Raw genomic sequence first — 24,809 nt, 5'->3', positions numbered from 1 at the left:
CAGGCAGGCCAACTATTATACCTCGCAGGCCAACTATTATACCTTGCAGACTGCCTTCCTAACCACCAAGTGCAGGCCAACTATTATACCTTGCAGCCTGCCTTCCTAACCACCAAGTGCAGGCCAACTATTATACCTTGCAGACTGCCTTCCTAACCACCAAGTGCAGGTCAACTATTATACCTTGCAGCCTGCCTTCCTAACCACCAAGTGCAGGCCAACTATTATACCTCGCAGACTGCCTTGCTAACCACCAAGTGCAGGCCAACTATTATACCTTGCAGCCTGCCTTCCTAACCACCAAGTGCAGGCCAACTATTATACCTCGCAGACTGCCTTCCTAACCACCAAGTGCAGGCCAACTATTATACCTTGCAGCCTGCCTTCCTAACCACCAAGTGCAGGCCAACTATTATACCTCGCAGCCTGCCTTCCTAACCACCAAGTGGAGGCCAACTATTATACCTCGCAGACTGCCTTCCTAACCACCAAGTGCAGGCCAACTATTATACCTCACAGCCTGGCTTCCTAACCACCAAGTGCAGGCCAACTATTATACCTTGCAGCCTGCCTTCCTAACCACCAAGTGCAGGCCAACTATTATATCTTGCAGACTGCCTTCCTAATCACCAAGTGCAGGCCAACTATTATACCTCGCAGCCTGCCTTCCTAACCATCAAGTGCAGGCCAACTATTATACCTCGCAGCATGCCTTCCTAACCACCAAGTGCAGGCCAACTATTATACCTCGCAGAGTTCCTTCCTAACCACCAAGTGCAGGCCAACTATTATACCTCACAGCCTGCCTTCCTAACTACCAAGTGCAGGCCAACTATTATACCTCACAGCCTGCCTTCCTAACCACCAAGTGCAGGCCACCTATTATACCTCGCAGACTGCCTTACTAACCACCAAGTGCAGGGCAACTATTATACCTCACAGCCTGCCTTCCTAACCACCAAGTGCAGGCCAACTATTATACCTCGCAGCCTGCCTTCCTAACCACCAAGTGCAGGCCAACTATTATACCTCACAGCCTGCTTTCCTAACCACCAAGTGCAGGCCAACTATTATACCTCACAGCCTGCCTTCCTAACCACCAAGTGCAGGCCAACTATTATACCTTGCAGCCTGCCTTCCTAACCACCAAGTGCAGGCCAACTATTATACCTCACAGCCTGCCTTCCTAACCACCAAGTGCAGGCCAACTATTATACCTTGCAGCCTGCCTTCCTAACCACCAAGTGCAGGCCAACTATTATACCTTGCAGCCTGCCTTCCTAACCACCAAGTGCAGGCCAACTATTATACCTCACAGCCTGCCTTCCTAACCACCAAGTGCAGGCCAACTATTATACCTTGCAGCCTGCCTTCCTAACCACCAAGTGCAGGCCAACTATTATACCTTGCAGCCTGCCTTCCTAACCACCAAGTGCAGGCCAACTATTATACCTTGCAGCCTGCCTTCCTAACCACCAAGTGCAGGCCAACTATTATACCTCGCAGCCTGCCTTCCTAACCACCAAGTGCAGGCCAACTATTATACCTTGCAGCCTGCCTTCCTAACCACCAAGTGCAGGCCAACTATTATACCTTGCAGCCTGCCTTCCTAACCACCAAGTGCAGGCCAACTATTATACCTTGCAGCCTGCCTTCCTAACCACCAAGTGCAGGCCAACTATTATACCTTGCAGACTGCCTTCCTAACCACCAAGTGCAGGCCAACTATTATACCTTGCAGCCTGCCTTCCTAACCACCAAGTGCAGGCCAACTATTATACCTTGCAGCCTGCCTTCCTAACCACCAAGTGCAGGCCAACTATTATACCTTGCAGCCTGCCTTCCTAACCACTTACTGCAGGCCACTACTCTTTATAGTCTTTACATTTATTGCACTAGTACTTGCATTTTTGAACCCCAAATTTTACTATTTTACTACCAAGTGCATTACAGTAAACTTGTACACTTTTAGCTTTAATATTAATTTTAACCCTTATTTTCATATTTGATAGTGAATAGCAATATTTGATTCTCAGTTACTTAGATACATAAGGTGCTAATTCAGATACTTAAGTGTTATATAACCTTACACTACACCCAGTGCAATATTGCATCATCATAATTGTACTACAATAATATTTAACTAACCCTCTTTTTTATTTTTTATTTTTTTTTAATTTACCATTACTTGCTTACTATTACTGTTTATTTATTTATTTATTTATTTATTTATTTATTTAATGTCTTTGCAAACAGTACATTGAGATTGTGTATATACAATAGTGGGATGCAATGCAAAGAGAGCCTCTATTATGCCTTGGCATTATGGGCCAACTTAACATTATTGGCTTACAGACTACTTAATACTAAGGAGTAGTATATCATAGTTGTACAGTAGGAAAGTAATTATTTCATAGTTGTACAGCAGAATATTAATTATAAATGTCTCAAAATTTGTATAATACAAAGATATACGTATTTATATTCTAAAATGCTTTTGTGAAAAAAATGATTCAATTATATTCCTATCAACAATGGATAAAAGGTTCAATGTGATTGTTTCAGTTATGATGTGGGAGTACATAGGCAAGTAAATGTATACTGAGTACAGGAGGGCCCCACTTATACGGCGGGTTAGGTTCCAGGCTACCGCCGTAAAGCGGAAACTGCCGTAAAGTGGAACACCCTTTTTTTCCACTTACAAATGCATACAAACACTAGATAACAAGTTTACACTAACATATATTATGTTAGCAATAGAACCAGGCATCAAAAAACAATAAAAAAGTACAATACACACATAGTGCACTCATTACTTACCTTAAAATATTTATAGTCTTAATCTAGGGTGAGACAAGTATTTATTGTAAGAAATCAAGTGTGGTATGTATGGTAGTCAGCCAGGCTACCATACCAGGCCACCCCACCCACACATACTATTCTATGATATTTAAGCATCCCAGAGCGATAAAATGTATATACAGTTCACTCATTACTTACCTTAAAATATAGGGTGAGATGAGTAGTATTTATTGTAAAAAATCAAGTGTGGTATGTATGGTAGTCAGCCAGGCTACCATACCAGAGAGAAAGAATGAGTGCATGAGAGAGGACAGGCGCAGAGTTATGTAAACAAACCAGGCGAAGGTAAGTTTTGTAAACAGTGTACACATCTGGTTTGTGTACAAGTTACATTGTGTACAGGTTGTCTCTACATTGATACGGTAGAATAAATAAAGAAGAACACTCCCATTCTCATGTAACATCATTTTGAGAAGAAATGATGCTCTGAGTGAAGGCAATGGAAGTAAGTCACTCTGACTTTTTTGGGTTATCCTAGGTTCTCTACACATATGTTGTTATGTATTTATGTTATGTATCGTGTTTATTATATAATTTTGAAAAAAATATCACGGATGGATTAATGAAAATGTGTATATTAATGTAATATACAACAATTAATGATACACCGAGCTCAGACAGCGTAAACAAACAAACTGAACAGGTTGTGGACGATCACTCGGTCAGGCGAAATAGATGGTATTAATACGTGTCCAGTTTTAGTTCATTCATGTACATTTGTAAGAGTTTGTGAAACTTTTACCTTATAATATTTTTATTATTATTATAATAATTAAATCACGAAACAAATACTCTTACACTGTGTACAAGTTAGTACAGAATTATAGCTATAAAGTGAAGGCATACGAAAGGAATATTTTTCTACAGTTATCCCTAGTAACAGGTGACGGGCTAGAGAAAACGTAATTCTTCCGACACTTCTACAAACCGTTTGGTAAACATCTCATATATGTTTGTATAAATTTTTATACTGTGGGTGCATGTATCATGTTTGTGTGTTACATAATGTGTTTCTTATATAATTTTGAAAAAATATCATAGATAGATTAAGGGAAATGTCTATATTAACGTAATATGCGACATTAATGCGCCCAAGAGATTATTATTATTATTATTATTATTATTATTATTATTATTATTATTGCATCAAGAGTAGAGAGACTCTTAGTGATTTTAATGTGTACCTACATGCCAGCACAGTGTGTAAGTTTATTTAGGTACAGGTGTACACAAGTTTAATTATCAAGTACAATACATATAAAATATACAATAACTTTAAAACACTTGAAATTTTGGAAAGTTTCCAGACATAATAAGGAGATGTGCTCAGGGAGAATGTAAACAAACTCGGTGGGCCGCTGTGACCGTATTAGAAAGACAGGTGGGGGGAGCCATATAGCGAGTTTTGGTCATAATTTGAAATGTCCGTATTAGCGGAACGCCGTAAAGCAAAACGCCGTAAAGCGGGGCCCTCGTGTATTTAGCATTTAGTCTAGGGTGATTAAGTGGCTTTTGAGAAGAGTCTTAAATTGATTTTCAGACTGGGTTACTTTAATATCTTCTGGTAATGAATTCCATATTTTGGGGCCCTTTATGTGCATAGAGTTTTTACACAGTGTGATATGGACACAAGGTATATCAAAAAGAGATCTGTGTCTTGTGTTGTTGCAAGCTTATATTGTCAAACTTGTGCCATAATAAGAGTTAGCAATATCCCTGTACTATATACATGTAATTACTTATTTTAATCTACTATTTATAAACTATTAAGATCTGTTTCTTTATTTTATCTTTTGACTACCATTACCTGCAGACTATTAATTTTAATTATTACTTCCAGTATCAATCAATATTATTGTGTTCAGTATTAATACAACAGTTCAATATTAAATCATAAAATTATACTATATTAAGAGTTAACAGTATCTCTGTAAAAAAATTTTGCTTTAAAAACTACCTGAAACAATCCATTAGCTAGTAAGATAAATAAATTTAGCTTCATAATATTAAGTCCAACATAATACTTAGTTCAAAAGTCTAGTTGTAGAATCACACACAATCATATGATTACAAGCATTGACCCTGATATCAACCTTTTATCAAATGACTTACACGCATCAAACAGCAACTGTAATTATTATACAGCAGACCAAGCAAAGACAGAGCCAACAATAACATAACTATCTTTAATTACAATGTCAGATCTTTGAGCAAATATTACGACGACCTCACAGCATTACTCAATTCCCTGCATGCCAGTATGTCAATCATCACACTCACCGAAACCTGGCTAAGCATGGTACTACAGATGTCTGTGCCATTCCTGGTTACACAGCCATACCCAATTGTAGGACAGACCAGCAATGGGGTGGAACAGCTATATACTACTCAGATCAACTTGAATGTATCAATAATTCTTGCAAAAGGGATGAACATGGAGAATATATAATAACTAAATTTAAATCAAAAGACCTGCAAAAACCCCTCACAGCCATAAACGTCTACAGAGTACCACAGTCAAACATTTACCATTTTAGTGACAAAGACCACTTATTGCTCACAGGAGATTTCAACATAAATCTCCTACATGACCAGGACCCACAAGTAACCGAATTCACAAACACTATGAGCAACTGCTTGTTGCTACCAACAATAACAAAACCCAAAAGAATCTCCAAGACCAGTGTCTCCTTATTAGACCACATCTGGATTAACACCATATCCCCTTTAAAATCAGGGATAATCAAAGACAACACCACAGACCACTATACTACCTTTCTCATAACCAACCTAGGTAAATTGCCCCAAGACACTACTAAAGTTACCTTCAGACTACATAATGAGACAGCAGTTAATAACTTTATAACAGCTATGATTAACATCGACTGGAATAATGAGCTAGAAACATATACAGATACTGATGAATGTATTAATAATTTTCTAAAAGAAAACATTACCTCTATAACAAGCACTGCCCCCAAAAAACTAAACAGATCACAGCTAAGAGACTAAACAGTCCATGGCTAACACCCAGCATCCTTAAATCCATTAACACAAAGCACCTATATGAAAAACAGTATAGAATGGGCCAAATAACTAAAGGCTATTCCAAACGTTACTCGTCAGTCCTTACCAGCCTGATAAGAAGGTCAAAAAAATTGTATTATGAGAACAGATTACATAACATAAAAGGTGATATGAAAAAGACCTGGAAAACCCAATCTGAAATTCTAGGAACTAAAAAGATATCCAAAAACAAAGCAGTCAAATTAACAAAATCAGATGAACCCTTACTCCCACCAAATGAAACAGCAGACTCAATGTTTTCTTCTCCAACATATGAAAGAATCTAGTGAGCAAAACCCCAAGCTCAAACACCTGTCCATCAGACTACCTCATGGGTACCTACCCGAATACACTATTCCTAGCTCCAACAAACCCAACAGAAGTCTTGATCATCAACACCCTTAAAAACAAGGCAGGAGATATAAATAACTTACCACCTTTTAAGGACAAAAAAGCTTCTTAAGTACTGTTACCAATTACTGCAACACTCTTTAAAAAATCCATCAAATCCTCCACCTTCCCAGCAAATTCTCAAAACAGCGAGGGTCACCCCAATCCACAAAGGAGATCAAACAGACTTGAAAAACTATAGACCAATATCTAACTTACCTCTGCTCTCTAAAATCTTTGAAAAATTAATTCACAGGCAGATCTATTCCAACCTCATCTCTCAAAAGACATATTCAACCCCTCTCAGTTTGGATTCAAGACTAATAAAAGAACAAATGATGTTATTGTACACATGCTAGAACTAATATACACTGCTCTCGAGAAGAAAGAAGTCCAGCTGGGAATCTTTATTGATTTACATATAGCTTTTGATACAGTCGATCATGATTTGCTGCACATTAAATTAACACACTATGGTATAAGAGGGCACTCCCTCAACTACCTAAAGTCATACCTTAGTAACAGAAGCCAATATGTGTACACAAATGGAGCTAACTCTTCCACATAACCAATACAGTTGGGGTCCCACAAGGAAGTGTCCTTGGCCCTCTTCTCTTTCTCATTTACCTCAATGACCTACCGAATACATCACAACTACTCAAACCCATATTATTTGCAGATGACACAACATACGTCTTCTCTCACCCAAACTCAGTCATACTGGCAAACATTGTTAATGCTGAATTGCAGAAAATATCTACCTGGATGATGACTAACAAGCTTACACTCAATACTGACAAAACCTATTTCATTCAGTTTGGAAACAGAGCCACAAATGCTCCACTTAACATAATGCTAAATGGATCACCCATCGTAAGATGCACAGAGGGAAAATTCCTAGGAATCCACCTTGACAAATTTCCAAGAAAATCTCTAAGACAGTAGGCATACTATCAAAGATATGGTACTATGTTCCACAATCAGCTCTCCTTGCACTGTATCACTCACTCATCTACCTTTATCTCACCTATGGAGTTTGTGCATGGGGATCAACAACATTAAATCATCTAAGACCACTAATAACCCAGCAAAAGGCTGCAATCAGAATGATAACAAATTTCCACTCCAGACAGCATACTCCACCAATATTCAAAAGTCTAAAACTACTCACCGTAAAGAACATCTATACTTATTCTTGCACCTACTACATACACAGAACACTACACTCAACATAAACCATTCACTCAAACTTCTCCTCACCAACCTTAACCCTTTGACTGTCGCAAGCCCTTTCTGAAACTCATTCTGTGTTGCAGAATTTTTGGAAAAAAAAAAAATTATTTTTTCTTATGAAATGATAGAGAATTTTTTCCCGATGGTAATGACACCAAAAGTGTGAAATTTGGTCAAAAACTCACGGAATTACGCTCTCGTGAAGTTAGCAGTCTCGGCGACATATACGCACTGCCGATCTCGCCAACTTTGAGCCCTGTTTTTGGCCAATTCCGTTGTTCCAGTTGACCAAACTCATAGCTATTGCTTTAGAACTCCACTTTTTCTATCAGATGAGTACAAGAAACTGCCCATTTGCCGATGTGAACTACCCAGTAAAGTGGTCAGAAATTGACAATTTGGCCAATTTCACGCAAATTAAAAAAGATGCCAATTTCAAAATGGGGTCCAGAATAAACAATGTAGACATTCTTGGCACTAAAATAACATGTCCTCTGTTCATTAGTCACGTCTCTAGGCCCCTCTTATATTATTATTGCTTTCTATTTTGATTTTTTATTCATATAAAAAATACAAAATTTACTGTTATGCAGACTACTGCATTATTGTAAAAATGGTATAAATAATATCAGTGCCCTAGTGAAAGAATGAAAAGAAGAATGAAAAGAAGTTAGATGTCCTGGCCCTAAGCGAAACAAAGCTGAAGGGGGTAGGGGAGTTTCGGTGGGGGGAAATAAATGGGATTAAATCTGGAGTATCTGAGAGAGTTAGAGCAAAGGAAGGGGTAGCAGTAATGTTGAAGGATCAGTTATGGAAGGAGAAAAGAGAATATGAATGTGTAAATTCAAGAATTATGTGGATTAAAGTAAAGGTTGAATGCGAAAAGTGGGTCATAATAAGCGTGTATGCACCTGGAGAAGAGAGGAATGTAGAGGAGAGAGAGAGATTTTGGGAGATGTTAAGTGAATGTATAGGAGCCTTTGAACCAAGTGAGAGAGCAATTGTGGTAGGGGACCTGAATGCTAAAGTAGGAGAAACTTTTAGAGAGGGTGTGGTAGGTAAGTTTGGGGTGCCAGGTGTAAATGATAATGGGAGCCCTTTGATTGAACGTTGTATAGAAAGGGGTTTAGTTATAGGTAATGCATATTTTAGGAAAAAGAGGATAAATAAGTATACAAGATATGATGTAGGGCGAAACGACAGTAGTTTGTTGGATTATGTATTGGTAGATAAAAGACTGTTGAGTAGACTTCAGGATGTACATGTTTATAGAGGGGCCAAAGATATATCATATCACAAGGAGAATAGAAGCATCAGGGAAGAGAGAGGTGAAGGTTTATAAACTAAAAGAGGAGGCAGTTAGGGTAAGATATAAACAGCTATTGGAGGATAGATGGGCTAATGAGAGCATAGGCAGTGGGGTCGAAGAAGTATGGGGTAGGTTTAAAAATGTAGTGTTGGAGTGTTCAGCAGAAGTTTGTGGTTACAGGAAGGTGGATGCGGGAGGGAAGAGGAGCGATTGGTGGAATGATGATGTAAAGAGAGTAGTAAGGGAGAAAAAGTTAGCATATGAGAAGTTTTTACAAAGTAGAAGTGATGCAAGGAGGGAAGAGTATATGGAGAAAAAGAGAGAGGTTAAGAGAGTGGTGAAGCAATGTAAAAAGAGAGCAAATGAGAGAGTGGGTGAGATGTTATCAACAAATTTTGTTGAAAATAAGAAAAAGTTTTGGAGTGAGATTAACAAGTTAAGGAAGCCTAGAGAACAAATGGATTTGTCAGTTAAAAATAGGAGAGGAGAGTTATTAAATGGAGAGTTAGAGGAATTGGGAAGATGGAGGGAATATTTTGAGGAATTGTTAAATGTTGATGAAGATAGGGAAGCTGTGATTTCGTGTATAGGGCAAAGAGGAATAACATCTTGTAGGAGTGAGGAAGAGCCAGTTGTGAGTGTGGGGGAAGTTCGTGAGGCAGTAGGTAAAATGAAAGGAGGTAAGGCAGCCGGGATTGATGGGATAAAGATAGAAATGTTAAAAGCAGGTGGGGATATAGTTTTGGAGTGGTTGGTGCAATTATTTAATAAATGTATGGAAGAGGGTAAGGTACCTAGGAATTGGCAGAGAGCATGCATAGTTCCTTTCTATAAAGGCAAAGGGGACAAAAGAGAGTGCAAAAATTATAGGGGGATAAGTTTGTTGAGTGTACCTGGTAAAGTGTATGGTAGAGTTATTATTGAAAGAATTAAGAGTAAGACGGAGAATAGGACAGCAGATGAACAAGGAGGCTTTAGGAAAGGTAGGCGGTGTGTGGAACAGGTGTTTACAGTGAAACACATAAGTGAACAGTATTTAGATAAGGCTAAAGAGGTCTTTGTGGCATTTATGGATTTGGAAAAGGCGTATGACAAGGTAGATAGGGGGGCAATGTGGCAGATGTTGCATGTGTATGGTGTAGGAGGTAGGTTACTGAAAGCAGTGAAGAGTTTTTACGAGGATAGTGAGGCTCAAGTTAGAGTATGTAGGAAAGAGGGAAATTATTTCCCAGTAAAAGTAAGCCTTAGACAAGGATGTGTGATGTCACCGTGGTTGTTTAATATATTTATAGATGGGGTTGTAAGAGAAGTAAATGTGAGGGTCTTGGCAAGAGGCGTGGAGTTAAAAGATAAAGAATCACACATAAAGTGGGAGTTGTCACAGTTGCTCTTTGCTGATGAGACTGTGCTCTTTGGAGATTCTGAAGAGAAGTTGCAGAGATTGGTGGATGAATTTGGTAGGGTGTGCAAAAGAAGAAAATTAAAAGTGAATACAGGAATGAGTAAGGTTATGAGGATAACAAAAAGATTAGGTGATGAAAGATTGGATATCAGATTGGAGGGAGAGGGTATGGAGGAGGTGAATGTATTCAGATATTTGGGAGTGGACGTGTCAGCGGATGGGTCTATGAAAGATGAGGTGAATCATAGAATTGATGAGGGGAAAAGGGTGAGTGGTGCACTTAGGAGTCTGTGGAGACAAAGAACTTTGTCCTTGGAGGCAAAGAGGGGAATGTATGAGAGTATAGTTTTACCAACGCTCTTATATGAGTGTGAAGCATGGGTGATGAATGTTGCAGCGAGGAGAAGGCTGGAGGCAGTGGAGATGTCATGTCTGAGGGCAATGTGTGGTGTGAATATAATGCAGAGAATTCGTAGTTTGGAAGTTAGGAGGAGGTGCGGGATTACCAAAACTGTTGTCCAGAGGGCTGAGGAAGGGTTGTTGAGGTGGTTCGGACATGTAGAGAGAATGGAGCGAAACAGAATGACTTCAAGAGTGTATCAGTCTGTAGTGGAAGGAAGGTGGGGTAGGGGTCAGCCTAGGAAAGGTTGGAGGGAGGGGGTAAAGGAGGTTTTGTGTGCGAGGGGCTTGGACTTCCAGCAGGCATGCGTGAGCGTGTTTGATAGGAGTGAATGGAGACAAATGGTTTTTAATACTTGACGTGCTGTTGGAGTGTGAGCAAAGTAACATTTATGAAGGGGTTCAGGGAAACCGGCAGGCCGGACTTGAGTCCTGGAGATGGGAAGTACAGTGCCTGCACTCTGAAGGAGGGGTGTTAATGTTGCAGTTTAAAAACTGTAGTGTAAAGCACCCTTCTGGCAAGACAGTGATGGAGTGAATGATGGTGAAAGTTTTTCTTTTTTGGGCCACCCTGCCTTGGTGGGAATCGGCCAGTGTGATAATAAAAAAAAAAATAATAATAGTGAAAGAATATTAGACTCCCCAGTTGACGTGTATTGGACGTGTGGTGTGATTTGCTTACTCCTGAACATTGGTTATCGAACATTTCTGCTACTTTGAGCTCAATTTCAAGGTCATTTTCATCGTGAAACTAATCAAAATCATCTCTATTTCTGTAATATGTTTTCCATTTTATCACGTGAGACTATGAAAATGAGAATACAACGATAAATACTATATGAAAATACACCTCAAAGTCGGCCTTTTAATCCAAAAAAAACGGTCAGTTTTTTTTATCTCATTATGCACTGCATGCTGCAGGATTTTTTTTATGTGGCACACACTGACCACACAGGCCCATTCCCTCACATGAGGGCCTACCAGCTTTCTCCTGCTTGATTTGAAGCTGCTAGAATTTACGTGTATTAATACGTCCGAAACAAGGTTGCATACTACGTATACAGTGGGCCCTCGTTTATCGTCATTAATCCGTTCCTGGAAGTGTGACGATTATCGAAATAGACAATTTTTGAATAAATTTTCCCCATAAGAAATAATGTAAATACAATTAATCCGTTCTTGACACCCAGAAGTATTAAAACAAAAAATTTTTTTACATGAAATATAGATGTAGTACATAAACAATACAATGGTACATGATGAATGAAACATTAACAGCGTAACACTTACCTTTATTGGCGAGTCTTCTTAGTGTATTGAAGACTGGAGGAGGAGAGAGGCTGGATTAATGTTTGGAAGGGGAATCCCCTTCCATCAACACCTCAGGTACCAAGTCCTTTTCTGGGGTTACTTCTCTTCTCTGTTTCTTAATGCCACTAGAACAAGCTTGAGAGTCACTGGAGTCCTGTCTCGCAAAAAAAGTGTCCAGAGAGCTCTGTTTCTGGCGTCTCTTTAAAACTTCCCTAAAATGAGCCAAGACTCTGTCACTGTACAAGTTGCTGATATGGCTTTCAACATCCTTCTCAGGGTGATGTTTCTCCATAAATCTTTCCATCCTACCCCACATTTCAAAAATCTCCTTAATTTCTGAAGAATGCACCTTCTTCCATCTCTCTTCCTCCTCCTCTGCAGCAAGATTCTGAGCTGCAGTCTGTTGCTGTTCCTGCTGAAGCTCTTGCAACTCCTCAGTGGTTAGCTCTTCGTTGTGGTCCTCCACCAACTCTTCCACATCCTCCAAACTCACATCCAACCCCATGGAACTCCCCAATGCCACAATAGAGTTCACAACCGACATAGGCTCATCAGAGTCAGCCACAAACCCTTTAAAATCCCTCTTGTGGACACAATCTGGCCACAATTTTCTCCAAGCAGAGTTCAAAGTCCTGGTACTCACTCCTTCCCAAGCCTTACCTATAAGGCTTATGCAATGGAGGATACTGAAGTGTTCTTTCCAAAAATCTCTTAGGGTCAAGTGAGTGTCTGAGGTCACATTAAAGCACCTTTGAAACATTGCTTTGGTGTAGAGTTTTTTAAAGTTTGAAATGACCTGCTGGTCCATGGGCTGGAGGAGAGGAGTGGTATTCGGGGGCAAGAACTTTACTGTGATGAACCCAAACTCCTGCAGAATTAGGTCATCCAAGTTTGGAGGATGAGCAGGTGCATTGTCCATTACTAGAAGGCACTTGAGATCCAATTTCTTTTCCATGAGGTAATTCTTCACACTAGGGCCAAACACTTCATTGAATCACTCAACGAAAATTTCCCTCGTGACCCATGCCTTATTATTAGATCTCCAAAACAAACACAATTTACTCTTCATAACATTGTTTTTCCTAAACACTCTGGGATTTTCAGAATGGTACACTAGTAATGGCTTCACTTTGTAATCCCCACTAGCATTAGCACATAACATGAGTGTCAGCCTGTCTTTTATAGGCTTGTGTCCTGGCAGTCCCTTTCCTCCTGAGTAATGTAGATCCTCTTTGGCATTTTCTTTCAAAAGAGGCCTGTTTCGTCACAACTGAACACTTGTTCAGGTTCCAGTCCTTCAGCCTCTATGTACTCCTTGAATTCACTTACGAATTTTGTAGCTGCAATTTTGTCGACCCTGAATCGACAGGCCCTCTCAGAGACTTGTTTTCAGGGTCGGCCAAATTTAAAAAAAAAAATTATTTTTTCTTATGAAAAGATAGAGAATCTTTTCCCGATCATAATGACACCAAAAGTATGAAATTTGATGGAAAACTTACGGAATTATGCTCTCGCAAATTTAGCGGTCTCGACGATGTTTACGCATCGGCAATTTTACCCACTTTGAGCCCTATTTTCGGCCAATTCCAGTGTACTTATCGACAAAAATCATAACTATCTCGCTAGAACTCCATTTTTTCTATCGAATGAGTACAGGAAACCACCCATTTAGTGATTTCAAATATCCAATACAGTGGTCAGAATTTAGCAATTTTGAAAGTTAAGACACTTGTGCAACATCTGGATATCATTATTGTAGACATTTCGCCATCCAGTGGCTCTATCAATACAGATTCTTGGACATAATTAGAAAACAGAAGAACTAAACACAAAAGATGAGGTAATCAGTCCCTCAGCCTTGGAGGTGGTGTTTGGAGCACCGTGGTTGTAGAGATTCTGAAGCACAGGCAAGAAGACTGTTTTCTAATTATGTCCAAGAATCTGCATTGATAAAGCCACTGGATGGCGAAACGTCTACAATAAAGATATCCAGATGTTGCACAAGTGTCTAAACTTTCATCTTGTCGGTATTGTATACCTGTCTTGCACAACTTGTCAGGCACTGCAACATCATGGAATCTTGGTTCAAAGGACATCTACATGACCTTCTTCATGGCTACAACAACTAACCCATCAATTTGGGAAGGACCTACTTCCACTGGGGAATCCCGCCTACCAGTGACTATGCCCTCGTCTGCTACACGTCCCTATTCACTGATGCCTATATAAGTGCCAGTCTTCTTGCCTGGGCTTCAGAATCTCTACAACCACGGTGCTCGAAACACCACCTCCAAGGCTGAGGGACTGATTACCTCATCTTTTGTATTTAGTTCTTCTGTTTTCTAATTATGTCCAAGAATCTGTATTGATAAAGCCACTGGATGGCGAAACGTCTACAATAAAGATATCCAGATGTTGCACAAGTGTCTTAACTTTCATCTTGTCGGTATTGTATACCTGTCTTGCACAATTTAGCAATTTTGCCAATTTCACACAAATTTCAAAAGATGCCAATTTCCGAATAGGGTCCAGAATAAACAAGAAAGACATTTCTGGCACTAAAATAACATTTCCTCTGTTCATTAGTCACGTCCCCAGGCCCCTCTTACATTCTTTTGCTTTCCACTTTGAATTTTCATTCTCACAAAAAAATAGAAGATTTACTGTTATGCAGACTACTGCATTGGTGTAGAAATGGTATAAATATTATCAGCGCACTTGTGAAAGAATATTAGACTCGCCTGTTGACGTGTATTGGATGCATAGCAAGATTTGTTTACTTTTGAACTTTGGTAAAAATCGAACATTTCTGCTACTTTGAGCGCAATTTCAAGGTAGTTTTCTTTGTAAAACCAGTCATAATCATCTCAATTTCTGTAATATGTCTTCCATTCTATAAAATAAGACCAGGAAAACTAGAATACAACAATAAATACCATATGAAAATACAGTGCAAAGTTGCTGTTTTAATCCAAAAACATTGTCAAAGTTTTTTTTTCTTATTACACACTGTGTGCTGCAGGATTCTTTTTATACCACGCACATTGACCACATAGACCCATTCTTTCATATGTAGGCCTACCAGCTTTCTCTCACTAGATTTGAGGGCACTAGAATTTAGGTGTACTAGTAAGTCAAAAACCTTGGTGCGTAAGCCGTACTAGTACGGCCGAAACCCTGAAAGGGTTAAATCTCTCAAACCAACCTTTGCTGGCCTTAAAGTCACAAATATCAGTACTCGTTGCAGGCAATTTCTTTACCAGATCGTCATGCAACTGCCTAGCCTTTTCACAAATAATCGATGTCATAAGACTATCTCCTGCTAATTGTTTCTCGTTTATCCACACCAATAATAACTTCTCAGCATCTTCAAGTACTGGTGATCTCATTTTGGTCAGCATATTTACCCTCTTTGCAACAACAGCTTCCTTGATTTCGTTTTTCTTGGCCACGATGGAAGATATGGTTGTACAGGATTTGTTATACATCCTGGCCAGTTTGGCCACATGTACGCCCCTTTCATATTGCTCAATGATGTTTTTTCTTAAATTCTATCGTATTTCTTACCTTCTTTACCTTCTCTACCAACTCCTCCAACAACATTGGAGAAGTTGGTAGAATCGCTGAATCACTAAAGAAGGCACCCTCTACCACCATCACTACCACCTTCTACCACTATTACAACTGTTACCACCATCACTACTACCTTCTACCACCATCAACCACTATCACAACTGCTTCCACTCTACCACCACCACCTTTGTATTTTTCTACAAACTTTTTCATAAATTATATGTGTTTCTCACATTCTTTACCAAAGGACTGGCACTAGAAGCTTTCTTTGGAGCCATGGTAGCTTATTTAGCACTTGCAAGCTCTAAAATGAATGGAATACAGTGGTCACTCAATAATCGTCCGGCCTGAAAGTCGTCCATTTCGGAAATAGTCCCGTTATTTAGTCTAAACATTGGCTCGCAAATGGTCCGTTAACTCGCTAATCGTCCTGCGTCTGGGACGCATACTCACGCTCTGAGTCGTCTGGGCCTGCCTTCCCAGCCAGTGTGCCATTGTTTACCAGTGAGTGACGGTCCCCTCACTTGCTCCTACGAAATATTTCATAATATTCCATTGATTTTAGTGCTTGCAAGTGCTAAATAAGCTACCATGGCTCCAAAGAAAGCTTCTAGTGCCAGTCCTTTGGTAAAGAATGTGAGAAACACATATAATTTATGAAAAAGTTTGTAGAAAAATACAAAGGTGGTGGTGGTAGAGTGGAAGCAGTTGTGATAGTGCTTGATGGTGGTAGAAGGTAGTAGTGATGGTGGTAACAGTTGTAATAGTGGTAGAAGGTGGTAGTGATGGTGGTAGAGGGTGCCTTCTTTAGTGATTCAGCAATTCTACCAACTCCTCCAATGTTGTTGGAGTTATATAGGGCTACAGAAAACACCACCGCCTCAGCTGCTGCTTCACCACCACTATGGACGGCTTACTCTCAGCGGCCCTTATATACCCAACAACAACACAACACAACACCTCTCGTGACATACGTAATGACTTATTTTATTCATTCTAGAGTACATTCCATGTTTCTATGTTATTATTATTGTTTATTATGTCATATTAGTTGAATTGTGATAGATAAATAAGCCGTAAAGTTGATATTAGTGTTATATTCTCCAACAATAAACTTACCATCCCTCCCTCACACAAACAAGTCTTCAATAAGAACATAAGAAAGGAGGAACACTGCAGTCGGCCTGCTAGCCCATACTAGGCCGGTCCTTCACAAATCCAACCCACTAACAGAACAAATGCTACCCAAGCAATAAGCTCAGGTGCAAGTCTGACTCAAATCCAACCCCTCTCACTTGTGTATTTATCCAACCTAAATTTGAAACTACCTAAGCCATAGCTTTTAGAACATAAGAAAGGAGGAACACTGCAATAAGCCTGTTGGCCCATACTAGGCCGGTCCTTCACAAATCCAACCCACTAACAGAACAAATACTACCCAAGCAATAAGCTCAGGTGCAAGTCCGACTCAAATCCAACCCCTCTCACTCATGTATTTATCCAACCTAAATTTGAAACTACCCAATGTTTTAGCTTCGATCACCCTACTAGGCAGACTGTTCCACTCATCAACTACCCCTATTACCAGTGTTCATTTATACATTTTATTAGTGCTTTACATTTATTTGGCATTTTTTTCTGCATGTAAATCTATATTTATGCTAGGGAAGTGACCCCTGAAGTGACCTAGAGTCCTTATGGAGGGGGATTCCCCTTCCAAACAATAACCTCTCTTCCCTCTCTCCTCCTCCCTATCTTCCATTCATCAACAACAGCCTTCAATAAAGGTAACTGTCATGTTGAATGTTCATTCTTTTGTGCATAAATATCTATCTTTTAGGTAAAAAAAAGAAAAATTGTTGTTGATACTTCTGGGTGTCTGGAACGAATTAATTGGATTTACATTATTTCTTATGGGGAAAATTGATTCAAAATTCGTCTATTTCGATAATAGTCCCACTTCCAGGAATGGATTAAGGACAATAATTGAGGGACCACTGTATTATGAAATATTTCATATGAACAAGTGAGGGGACCGTCGCTCACTGGTAAACAATGGCACACTGGCTGGGAAGGGAGGCCGAGGCGGTTCAGAGCCGTGAGTACACGTCCAGGACGAATGACGATTAGCGAGTCAACCAACCAATGTTTGGATGAAAATAATGCGATGATTTCCGAAAAGGACGACTATCAAGCCCGATGATTATCGAGGGACCACTGTATATACGACCAAAACAGTCAAAGGGTTAATAGGACGCACGACCATAACACAAGATACAGATCACTTTTTGATCTACCCAGTGTCCACATCACATTATGTAAGAACTCTATGCACATAAAGGGCCCCAAAATTTGGAATTCATTACCAATAAATACTAAGTAACCCGGTCTGAACATTAATTTAAGACTCTTCTCAAAAACCATCTACTCACCCTAAAAAAATATACAATACTCAATACTTAAATTTGCCAAAAGATCTCTCAATTATCTAAATTGTAACACTTTAAAATTTAAATACTCATAGTTCATATACAGTGGAACCTCACATATAGAACTTTCTTTGGTCCAGAAGGCTGTTCAAGTGTCGCTACCGAACGAATTTATTCCCATCAGGAATAATGTAAATTAGATTAGTCCATTTCAGACCCTCAAAAATACACTTATAAAAGCACTTACAAAAATACACTTACATAATTGGATGAGTTGGGAGCAGTTCGATTTTTGAGGTTCCACTGTATAACTTAATAGTACATTGTAGTATAAATACCTGCACAAAACTATACTGCCTTACACCATATTGTAGCATTCTCATACTGTAAACTACTTTCACCAATGCTCAATATTATATTTCAACAATATAACTTAAATATTTACTACTGATATACACAACCTACAAAATACTTTCAAACTGTCCCAATGTAATATCCCCTGATTGTAACTTGAGTTAACTTACAGTCTGCTTTAAATAAAAACAGATGTACAACTTAAATAAACTATGATCAATTTCTCTAGTATTAAGTAGTTTGTAAGCCATTAATTTAGTCTGCCCATAATGCCGTGGCATGATAGTGGCTCTCTTTGCACTGCAACTCTTTATTGTAACTACAGAATCTCAATGTAAACTTGCAAAAAAATAAAAATTGTTTTGTACTGTATACAAAGGGGCGTTCCTGTCTTACGATTTACTAACTTTATTCACTATGGTATTTGAGGAGGTAGATCATGGTACTGAATATGATATTGTGTATGTGGACTTCAGTAAGGCTTTTGATAGAGTTCCACATCAGAGGCTCTTGAGGAAACTTAATGCACATGGAATAGGAGGACAAGTTTTTATCCTGGACAGAGGCATGGTTGATAAATAGGCAGCAGAGAGTTTGCATAAATGGGGAGAAATCAGGATGGAGGCACATCACAAGCGGTGTTCCACAGAGGTCAGTGTTGGGCCCCTTGTTGTTCATAATTTACGTAAATGACATAGATGAGGGAATAAATAGCGACATAAGCAAATATGCTGATGACACCAAAATAAGCCGTCCAGTTCATTCTAATGAGGACATTAGAGCACTCCAGGATGATTTGAATAGACTGATGCAGTGGTCGGAGAAGTGGCAGACGCAGTTTAATGTTGGATGGGAAAATAGCCGTGCCACATATAAACTAAATAATGTAGATCTTAATATTACTGTCTGCAACAGTGCAAAAGTGTTTGCAATAAAGCTAACAGTATCCTTGGCTTCATATCAAAAAGTATAAATAATAAAAGTCCTCCAGTTGCTCTTCAACTCTATATATCTTTGGTTAGGCCTCATTTAGATTATGCTGCACAGTTCTGGTCACAGTATTATACAATGGATATAATTTTATTTATTTATTATCACACCGGCCGATTCCCACCAAGGCAGGGTGGCCCGAAAAAGAAAAACTTTCACCATCATTCACTCCATCACTGTCTTGCCAGAAGGGTGCTTTACACTACAGTTTTTAAACTGCAACATTAACACCCCTCCTTCAGAGTGCAGGCACTGTACTTCCCATCTCCAGGACTCAAGTCCGGCCTGCCGGTTTCCCTGAATCCCTTCATAAATGTTACTTTGCTCACACTCCAACAGCACGTCAAGTATTAAAAACCATTTGTCTCCATTCACTCCTATCAAACACGCTCACGCATGCCTGCTGGAAGTCCAAGCCCCTCGCACACAAAACCTCCTTTACCCCCTCCCTCCAACCCTTCCTAGGCCGACCCCTACCCCGCCTTCCTTCCACTACAGACTGATACACTCTTGAAGTCATTCTGTTTCGCTCCATTCTCTCTACATGTCCGAACCACCTCAACAACCCTTCCTCAGCCCTCTGGACAACAGTTTTGGTAATCCCGCACCTCCTCCTAACTTCCAAACTACGAATTCTCTGCATTATATTCACACCACACATTGCCCTCAGACATGACATCTCCACTGCCTCCAGCCTTCTCCTCGCTGCAACATTCATCACCCACGCTTCACACCCATATAAGAGCGTTGGTAAAACTATACTCTCATACATTCCCCTCTTTGCCTCCAAGGACAAAGTTCTTTGTCTCCACAGACTCCTAAGTGCACCACTCACTCTTTTTCCCTCATCAATTCTATGATTCACCTCATCTTTCATAGACCCATCCGCTGACACGTCCACTCCCAAATATCTGAATACGTTCACCTCCTCCATACTCTCTCCCTCCAATCTGATATTCAATCTTTCATCACCTAATCTTTTTGTTATCCTCATAACCTTACTCTTTCCTGTATTCACCTTTAATTTTCTTCTTTTGCACACCCTACCAAATTCATCCACCAATCTCTGCAACTTCTCTTCAGAATCTCCCAAGAGCACAGTGTCATCAGCAAAGAGCAGCTGTGACAACTCCCACTTTGTGTGTGATTCTTTATCTTTTAACTCCACGCCTCTTGCCAAGACCCTCGCATTTACTTCTCTTACAACCCCATCTATAAATATATTAAACAACCACGGTGACATCACACATCCTTGTCTAAGGCCTACTTTTACTGGGAAAAAATTTCCCTCTTTCCTACATACTCTAACTTGAGCCTCACTATCCTCGTAAAAACTCTTCACTGCTTTCAGTAACCTAACTCCTACACCATACACTTGCAACATCTGCCACATTGCCCCCCTATCCACCCTGTCATACGCCTTTTCCAAATCCATAAATGCCACAAAGACCTCTTTAGCCTTATCTAAATACTGTTCACTTATATGTTTCACTGTAAACACCTGGTCCACACACCCCCTACCTTTCCTAAAGCCTCCTTGTTCATCTGCTATCCTATTCTCCGTCTTACTCTTAATTCTTTCAATTATAACTCTACCATACACTTTACCAGGTACACTCAACAGACTTATCCCCCTATAATTTTTGCACTCTCTTTTATCCCCTTTGCCTTTATACAAAGGAACTATGCATGCTCTCTGCCAATCCCTAGGTACCTTACCCTCTTCCATACATTTATTAAATAATTGCACCAACCACTCCAAAACTATATCCCCACCTGCTTTTAACATTTCTATCTTTATCCCATCAATCCCGGCTGCCTTACCCCCTTTCATTTTACCTACTGCCTCACGAACTTCCCCCACACTCACAACTGGCTCTTCCTCACTCCTACAATGGATATAAATGCACTGGAAAACATACAAAAGAGGATAACAAAGTTGATCCAATGTATCAGAAATATTCCCTATGAGGACAGACTGAGGGTCCTGAACCTGCACTCTCTAGAAAGACATAGAATTAGGTGGGATATGATTGAGGTGTATAAATGGAAAACATGAATAAATAAAGGGGATGTAAATAGAGTGCTAAAAATATCTAGCCTAGACAGGACTTGCAGCAATGGATTTAAGATTTAGGAAGGATATAGGAAAGCACTGGTTTGGTAATAGAGTTGTGGATGAGTGGAACAAACTCCCGAGTACCGTCACAGAAGCTAAGACGATGTGCAGTTTTAAAAATAGGTTAGATGAGTAGGTGTGGGTGGGTGTGAGTTGGAAGTGACTAGCTTCTGCTGCTAGGTCAGATGCCATGCTCCTTCCTTAAGTGAATGTGACCTGACCTGAACTGACTAGGTTAGGGCATTGGCTTAAGCCAGCAGGAGAATTGGACCTGCCTGACATGGGCCAGTGTTCCTTCTTTCTTAAGTTCTAATGTACTGTACCTTCCCTAATGGTTGCTGTCTACCAACCTAGCAGTATCTATGGGTGTGGAAATGATTTATGTAGATGAGGGAAGGAGGGAAGTGTGAGTGAGTTGGGGGGCTTTTTATGGATGTGATAGCGAGTTGGAGCAAGTGTGAGGCCTATAAAAAAAAAGCAACAGAAAAGAATGGGAATATTTGTAACACAATGTGGAAAGCTGCTTTCTGGAGAATGCCCTCACTCAGCTTCCCCCCCGCATGCTGACTCAGCTATTACTTAAACAATGGGAGAGAAGATCAAATGGGAGTGAAGGATGGAAGAGGAAGAGAAAGGTAAACTATCTCTAGTAAGTATGAACATAATTTTGAATTCCATCAGGAATTTTTTTTTTCTGAAATTGGACAGAGAATATTATTATGATGATAACTTTAGGAAATGGAACTTGCTTAACCAAAATTTTACTTAACCCCTTCAGGGTCCAAGGCCAAAATCTGAAGTGATGCTCCAGTGTTCAAGAAATTTTGAAAAAAAAAAAAAATTATTTTTTCTTACAGAATTAAAGAGTATATTTTTGTGAAGGTAATAAGACAAAAAAAAAAAATTCTGATCAGTACTTACCGAGATACAGTGGCGGAAAGTTGACCCAAAATGACCGGGTGGCGGCAACATCAGTGACTTCCGCAAAATCCCATTTTTTTTTATTTCACGTTTTTTATACTTTTTTCTTTTCTTTTCTGTTTTTTTTTTCTTTTTCTAATAACATTTGTGGCCTGTGAGACCAATATAATGTATATTGTATAAGTGTACACTCATTGTATTCCACGCAATAACTGCACTAATTTGTTTATCATTATATTGCTTACAAAACTTGTTTACAAGTTTACTGTAAACAAAATGATGAAAATATTAGTGCGGTTATTGTGTTGAATACAACGGTACCATATGGTACAATGGTGCCATAAGGTGCAACTGTACCATATGGTACAATGGCACCATATGATACAATGGTACCATATGGTACAATATGGCACAATGGCACATGATGCAATGGTACATATAATGCAATGGTACCATATGATACAATGGTACCATATGGTACAATGGCACCATTTGGTACAATGGTACCATATGATACAATGGTACCATATGGTACAATGGCACCATTTGGTACAATGGTACCATATGATACAATGGTACCATATGGTGCAATGGTACCTTATGGTACCATATGGTGTAATGGTACCATATGATGCAATGGTATCATATGGTACATTGTACCATACAGTACAATAATACCATATGGTTCATTGTACCATATGGTACTGTTGTATTCAACACAATAAACACTAATATTTTCATTATTATTTTGTTTACAATAGTTGTTTACAACAAAAATATGCAAAAATGTTGTATATTAGTAACGTTCTATTATATATTTACAAGTGTACAGGAACCTGATGTGTTCCTTGAGGTGGATGACAAAGCACTTTGTCTCGGAAACTGCCGAGTCAGTAGCTAGCTTGTGTCGCCACTCACTCAGTCTTGGCTGGTGTCTCATGCCACCAATACCTATTGACCATATGGTACACAGTATCATATGTTACAGGGTACCATATGGTACACTGTACTATATGGTATAGGGTACCATGCAGTACAGGATAACATATGGTGCAGAGTACCATATGGTACAGGGTACCATATGGTACAGGGTACCATATGGTACAGGGTACCATATGGTATAATGTACCATATAGTACAATATACTATATGGTACACTGTACCATATGGTACCATTGTACCAATGGTATCATATGGTATATGGTACCATTGTACCATATACCATTGTATGACATGGCACCATTGTACCATATGGTACCATTGTACCATATGGTACAATTGTACCATATGGCACAATGGTACCATATGGTTCAAAACCATAGAATTCGTCTTCAGCTCCACTTCCATCAGTCTTAGAACTGTAAGTTGTGAAGAGGAGAGTCAGAATTCGCCCAGAGAGTGAGTGGGGAGTGAGAGCTTCCTTGCCACCAGGCACTATGAACAAAGCTACTTTGCCGGCGTTCCCACAATGCCATGCGGGCGTCCAGATTTTTTCTATGGTGTGCACACTGACCACCCAGACCTATTCTCTCAGATGTAGGCCTACTAGCCTTCTCGTGCTAAATTTGACGGCGCTAGAATTTTGGCATAGATCTATGGTTTGGACCCTGAATGTAAAGCCGTAGATCTACGGGACAGACCCTGAAAGGGTTAATGATTTATTTCTCTGCTCCTAGTCACTAATTGAGGTTGACTGTAGTTATGATAATCAAGCACTCATTACTATACATATGTATAAAAATTTAAAAAATAACATAAAAAAATTTAATTGGCATTACAGTACCCTGTTCTGTGCTTTAAATTTTCTCCTGCCTACTTTTGATTTGAGACTCAAGGCATCATATGCTGTCAGAAGAGGTATACGAGGTTCCCTTGCTTTATTCACATTTCACCTTGGGAAAATTTGATAATATGCAATATTCCATTTCTGTATGTGTAATATACAATAGCCATATGCAAATGCTTTTTGTTCTCAAAATATAATGAATATTCTTATTATGAGAAATAAATTGTTGATGGTTTGAGTGAGCTTAGTACAAGTGCCACAGCCTTGTAACATATCTACTGTATAAAGTGAGGGACACCTCTAGCAAGTCAAAAATATGATTCTAAAATTTGCAGAGACCTGCATGCCCACCTCTTAAGGTAGATGTCAGTGCATATTGAGAAGAATTGGTCTCCAGCTACAGGATAATGACCCAGAGTATAAAAGCAGTCGAGAACATGCTGCATTATATCAGGCAGGATATACTCTCGGTTATCCTCTATATATTGTGCCAGAGCATCCAGTACCTGCAAAATTTGAAACAATTTTTTTATAGTAATGTGTTGCATAATGTTGTATCTACAAAAAATTATGTAAAATAATTTCACTCATGCACATGTGCACCACAAAGCACTAGGTCTGGCTCCCAATAACCCATCCTTCCCTCAGTCTTCAACTCTCCCTTC

General features: G+C 39.4%; 1 protein-coding gene across 1 annotated transcript in view; it reads right to left on the bottom strand.

Moving 5' to 3' along the window:
• LOC128692134 (FAST kinase domain-containing protein 1, mitochondrial) overlaps positions 1–24,809 on the bottom strand; it is a 122,831-nt gene that overhangs the window by 69,685 nt on the left and 28,337 nt on the right. Inside the window, exon 4 of the mRNA XM_070105275.1 lies at positions 24,496–24,731. Within this exon, the coding sequence (XP_069961376.1) occupies positions 24,496–24,731 (236 nt within the window). The remainder of the gene's footprint in view (positions 1–24,495; positions 24,732–24,809) is intronic.

This window comes from Cherax quadricarinatus, chromosome 6, assembly GCF_038502225.1.
Source record: "Cherax quadricarinatus isolate ZL_2023a chromosome 6, ASM3850222v1, whole genome shotgun sequence".
NCBI lineage: Eukaryota > Metazoa > Arthropoda > Malacostraca > Decapoda > Parastacidae > Cherax > Cherax quadricarinatus.
This window is presented reverse-complemented; position numbering and strand designations above follow the sequence as displayed.